General features: G+C 44.0%; 1 protein-coding gene and 1 long non-coding RNA gene across 2 annotated transcripts; one reads left to right on the top strand and one right to left on the bottom strand.

The window, feature by feature from the left end:
- The first annotated feature begins 902 nt into the window (after positions 1 to 902).
- On the top strand, positions 903 to 1468 carry LOC139024395 (uncharacterized). The gene is made up of 2 exons (XR_011475685.1): positions 903 to 1050; positions 1316 to 1468. It is a non-coding gene; the product is annotated as an uncharacterized lncRNA (long non-coding RNA).
- Positions 1469 to 1643: 175 nt separating this feature from the next.
- On the bottom strand, positions 1644 to 3007 carry LOC139024394 (asparagine--tRNA ligase, cytoplasmic-like). Its single transcript, XM_070439167.1, has 2 exons — positions 2846 to 3007; positions 1644 to 1957 (listed from the first exon to the last, which is right to left on the bottom strand). Exons 1-2 carry the CDS (start codon positions 2942 to 2944, stop codon positions 1754 to 1756), a joined length of 303 nt encoding a protein of 100 aa, XP_070295268.1. The 5' UTR covers positions 2945 to 3007; the 3' UTR covers positions 1644 to 1753.
- Positions 3008 to 5809: the final 2802 nt, after the last annotated feature.

Genomic DNA, 5809 nt, shown 5'->3' with positions numbered 1-5809 from the left:
GCAGACAGTTCTAGTGTTTAACAAAGATAACCACTACTATAGGGCACTCTGCCTCTGCTTTCTCATCCCCTGTGTCCCTCCCTCTGTAGGTACCACTCACATAGAGGCAGAGTGCCCCTTCATGACCTATGAGGACCTACTGAGCAGGCTGGAGGATCTGGTGTGTGATGTGGTGGACCAGAGTCCTGAAGTCTCCTGCTGCTTCTCTACTCTACCAGTCAACCCTGTACGTCTTGATGTCATTGGCAGCTATTAGTTCTCTCTCTCCCCCCTTTTTCTCTCTGTATGTATGTCCGTCTCTAGCTGTATGTTTTATCTCTTTCTCGTAGTCTTGTTCACTGAGGTGGATATATTCTTAAAGTTTAATCTGAAAGAATGTTCCCTTTTTGAGATATCAAGTTTCCTGACCTTTAGAATCCTTGTGTGTGTGAAAGGCTAAACATGAGGATAGCACAGTACTAATGTGGCCTGTTTTTTTCCTCTCCATCCTCCCCAGACTTCAAGCCCCCTAAGAGGCCTTCAAGAGGATGAACTACTCTGATGCCATCATCTGGCTGAAGGAGCATGACATCAAAAAGGATGATGGGACCTACTATGATTTGGAGAGGTACAATTTGACTATGAATCTAAATGACATTTGTCAATTATCATCACTCCATCTCCCTCAGAAATAATATTTGGACAGTGTCCGATCTGTGGTTGTTTGAAGACATTTTTAGGACCGGTCCAGGACAGATTGAGCCTAGTCTGGACTACATATTACTTTCAATGGAGAATCTCTGTTGAACCTGTTTGAGTCCATAACTTAGTCTGTGTCCAGGAAACTGATGTAAAGAAAAACGGAATGTCGCTCAGTTTTATGTACTCTTCGTCAGCTCCTGTTACTGTGATGTTATAAACCCTCTCCCTCCTTTGTTTCAGGACATCCCAGTGGTCCCAGAGAGGCTGATGACTGATGCCATCGTGAGATCATCCTGTTGTGCCGCTACCGGCTGAGATCAAGTCCTTCTACATGAGCACTGTCCTGAGGACCGACGCCTCACTGAGACGGTGAGTCCCTGACCAGCAGAGAGCTTACATCACCGGAAACCATGACCTGAAAAACACACCTCAGAGAAGCCATCATGAACCTTACCCAGGGCCTGATTCCAAAATGTCTCTGGGTTCTGATCTAAGATCAGTTTTTTCCTGTTAGATAATAATGAATAAGAATATGGACAGGGGGAGTGACTCTAGATCAGGACTCCTTCTCCTGAGAGGAGAATGTGGGCCTGAAAGACATCCTCATTGTTGTCCCTGCTGCTCCTCTCCCCAGGTGGATGTGCTGATGCCTAACGTTGGAGAGGTAGTTGGAGGGTCTATGAGGATCTGGGATGTTGAGGAACTGCTGGAGGGATACAAGAGTGAAGGCATTGACGCAACCCCTTACTACTGGTACACTGACCAGGTATGTACATCTACCCACCCCTCTAATACTGGTACACTGGACCAGGTATGAACTCATCCAGGAAGAGAAATCTGAACTGTAAATCTTATTAATTTCAGCAATAATACACACAGGGGTGTGCTTCATTGCGATTTTAGTAATGGCTGCTGGGGTCATAGGTTAGACACCGTGTTGAAGAATAGGTTGTCAGTGAAACTAACCTGTATAAATAAAAGGTAAATACAAATAGAGGGTTTCATAAGGTCATGTTTTGCTGTCAGAATGATTCCAATTTGAAACAGCAAAGGAAAACAACAATYCCAGTACTCACTCAGACAGGTGCCTGCGGGTGATGTACTGCACTGCACGGTAGGACTGTGCGATACAGAAGGTGTCTCCCAGAGCAGGGATACAGGTCTCCAGGCTGAGCTGAGAGGACTGGGTCAGGAACGCTTCCTCCCCAAAGTAGTTCAGGTTGAACAGGGTGGAACCTCCCTCCACCTGGGTCTGCACCAGAGTGGGTGGGGTGAYCTTTGGGGGAACAAATACAAAATCACAGATTGAAGCTGAAAATATACAATTCAAGATTCAAATCTTCCCACTAACCACGTTTCCATCCACTTTGTGAATGAAGTCACATCACATTAAACAACAAATCACAACAGCTGTGATGGAAGCAGGTCGATTCAGTATAATTTCATAAATCCAACAGATCATTTGTTAGTTCGACACGGTGGGATCTTTTTGTGTCTGTAAAATGAATTATGTGAGAAATTGAAATGGAAACACAATTCTTTTTCAACTTATTTTAGAAGAAACTGAATTATTCAAAGGTGAGAATATATTTGACTGCATCTGTATATTACTATGTTCTATTTACGTGTTCAATTTATTTGGGTGGTTTCATGCTTCAAAGAGCTCAAACAGAAGGACGTTTGTACAGTGTACCCACTCTTACTTACTGACTCTATTGTCCCCATGGGGAAGTTTTGATGCAGTGTCATGTACACATTTAAAGTGTCGTTTAAATACAAAACAAAATTGACTATAGAACTTTCATAACAGTTACATACCAATAAAAAGAGACTAAAAAATATATAATAATAAATAAATAAATAAAAAATATATTTAAAAAAAAGACTAGCTTGCTGGCCTTAGAGCCAATATGAACATTAGCCCGGGCTATTTAGGAGGGTTATCACACCTGGCACAAATGTTTGTCTAGTTGTGTTTTTCCTGCTGAGGGGTGCCCTATACCTGCGCCCAGAGGGGAGTAGTTCAAAGTCCAGGTAAAGGGGGTGGCTTGGGTCTAAAATGATTTTATGAGCCTTACGGAGGGCCCTGACCTTAAAGATCTTATCTGTTTGACTCCAAGTACCTTGCTTGCTGTGGTAATAATCCTTCTCAACATAKTYTTACCTCATWGTATCCGCGGGTGAAGAAGTGATCCCTGAAGCACTGTGTGACAGTGGAGCGGATCCGKAGKATCTTGGACACGTTCTCCCCACGGATCATCATGTGTCTGTTGTTGAGCTGAACGTCAACATCAGACTCCTCATTCAGCAGGTTGTCAGCTCCTCCAGCCAGGTTTTGAGTTTAATCTGGGATATTAAAGTAAGTGAAGAATCTGTACCTGCTTCCCTCAGGTATTGCTTCACTGTCCCATACAGAGCCACTGTGCTTTCAGTGGACAGCACAGGGCATTATAGCACTGACACTATAATGGAGACAAAAACAAAACTAGTTTTAACAAATAAGAGGGGAAAAAAGGAGGGACCATAAATAAAGCAATTATTCAATTTTTAATAAAGAACAAATATCTATAATGAGCTTTAAAAGTTGTAAAAAATAAAGTACCAATTTTTGTTGAGAACACACTGCAGGAAACCAGTTCCATCTCTCAGCACAATGAACAGCAGGTTCTTTCCTAGCAAGAGAAAGACAATGTGTTCTCAGTCAACTTACCTAGTAAAATAAGGGTAAATACAAAATAAAGAGAATAAGAAACACACTATGAAGCCATGAAGCTCTCCTCTCATCCAGCTGCCCACAAAGCACTCAAAATAAGTCTGTAGTGAAGGGTTCCCTATCTGGCGGACCAGTGGTTTTATTGGCCCACCATCTTACAGGCTCTGGGTGTAGTTAATCCGACACCTCTCTGCGTAGTCATCGCATTTTACCTGCTGTTAGCTGATTAGCTGCTGTTGTCTCACCTGTTGTCTTAGCTAGCTCTCCCAATCAATACCTGCGATTACCTTATGCCTCGCTGTATGTCTGATAGCCTTTAGCCGACCCTAAACCCAGGCCCTGCATGTCCCCAGGCACCCTCATTTGTTGACTTCTGTCATCGAAAAAGCCTTGGTTTCATGCATGTCAACATCAGAAGCTCCTCCCTAAGTTTGTTTTACTCACTGCTTTAGCACACTCTGCCAACCTGACGTCCTTGCCGTGTCTGAATCCTGGCTTAGGAAGGCACCAAAAATTCAGAGATTTCCATACCCAACTATAACATTTTCCGGCAAGATAGAACTGCCAAAGGGGGCGGAGTTGCAATCTACTGCAGAGATAGCCTGCAAAGTAATGTCATACTTCCAGGTCCATTCCCAAACAGTTCGAACTTCTAATTTTAAAAATTAATCTCTCCAGAAATAAGTCTCTCACTGTTGCCACCTGCTACCGCCCCCCCCCCCCCAGCTCCCAGCTGTGCCCTGGACACCATTTGTGAATTGATCGCCCCCATCTAGCTTCAGAGTTTGTTCTGCTAGGTGACCTAAACGGGATATGCTTAACACCCGGCCATCCTACATCTAAGCTAGATGCCCTCAATCTCACACAAATCATCAAGGAACCTACCAGGTACAACCCAAATCCGTAAACATGGGCACCCTCTTAGATATCATCCTGACACACCTGCCCTCTAAATACACCTCTGCTGTCTTCAATCAAGATCTCAGCGATCACTGCCTCATTTGCCTGTATCCGCTACGGGTCCGCGGTCAAACGACCACCCCTCATCACTGTCAAACGCTCCCTAAACACTTCTGCGAGCAGGCCTTTCTAATTGACCTGGCCCGGGTATCCTGGAAGGATATTGACCTCATTCCGTCAGTTGAGGATGCCTGGTCATTCTTTAAAAGTAACTTCCTCACCATCTTAGATAAGCATGCCCGTTCAAAAAACGCAGAACTAAGAACAGATATAGCCTTGGTTTCACTCCAGACCTGACTGCCCTCGACCAACACAAAAACATCCTGTGGCGGACTGCAATAGCATCGAATAGTCCCCGTGATATGCAACTGTTCAGGGAAGTCAGGAACCAATACACGCAGTCAGTCAGGAAAGCAAAGGCTAGCTTTTTCAAGCAGAAATTTGCATCCTGTAGCTCTACTCCCAAAAGTTCTGGGACACTGTAAAGTCCATGGAGAACAAGAGCACCTCCTCCAGCTGCCCACTGCACTGAGGCTAGGTAACACGGTCACCACCGATAAATCCATGATAATCGAAAACTTCAACAAGCATTTCTCAACGGCTGGCCATGCCTTCCACCTGGCTACTCCAACCTCGGCCAACTAGCTTCCAATACTCTACTCAGCAAACTAGATGCAGTTTATCATAGTGCCATCCGTTTTGTTACTAAAACACCTTATACCACCCCACTGCGACCAGTATGCTCTAGTAGGCTGCCCTCGCTACATATTCGTCGCCACACCCACTGGCTCCAGGTCATCTATAAGTCCATGCTAGGTAAGCTCCGCCTTATCTCAGTTCACTGGTCACGATAACAACACCCACCCGTAGCACGCGCTCGCAGGTATATCTCACTGATCATCCCAAAAGCCAACACCTAATTTGGCCGCTTTCCTTCCAGTTCTCTGCTGCCAATGACTGGAACGAATTGCAAAAATCGCTGAAGTTGGAGACTTTATTTCCCTCACCAACTTTAAACACTTGCTATCTGAGCAGCTAACCGATCGCTGCAGCTGTACATAGTCCATCTGTAAACAGCCCCCCAATTTACCTACCTCATCCCCTTACTGTTTTTATTTATTTACTTTTCTGCTCTTTTGCACACCAGTATCTCTACTTGCTCATGATCATCTGATGATTTATCACTCCAGTGTTAATCTGCTAAATTGTAATTATTCGCTCCTATGGCCTATTTATTGCCCACCTCATGCCTTTTGCACACAATGTATATAGACTCATTTTGTTTTTTTCCTACTGTGTTATTGACTTGTTTATTGTTTACTCCATGTGTACTCTGTGTTGTTGTCTGTTCACACTGCTATGCTTTATCTTGGCCAGGTCGCAGTTGTAAATGAGAACTTGTTCTCAACTAGCCTACCTGGTTAAATAAAGGTGAAATAAAAAAATATTTTTTTT

Source organism: Salvelinus sp. IW2-2015, unplaced genomic scaffold (assembly GCF_002910315.2).
Source record: "Salvelinus sp. IW2-2015 unplaced genomic scaffold, ASM291031v2 Un_scaffold1457, whole genome shotgun sequence".
NCBI lineage: Eukaryota > Metazoa > Chordata > Actinopteri > Salmoniformes > Salmonidae > Salvelinus > Salvelinus sp. IW2-2015.
The sequence above is the reverse complement of the archived record's forward strand: the minus strand, read 5'-3'. Positions and strand labels throughout refer to the sequence as shown.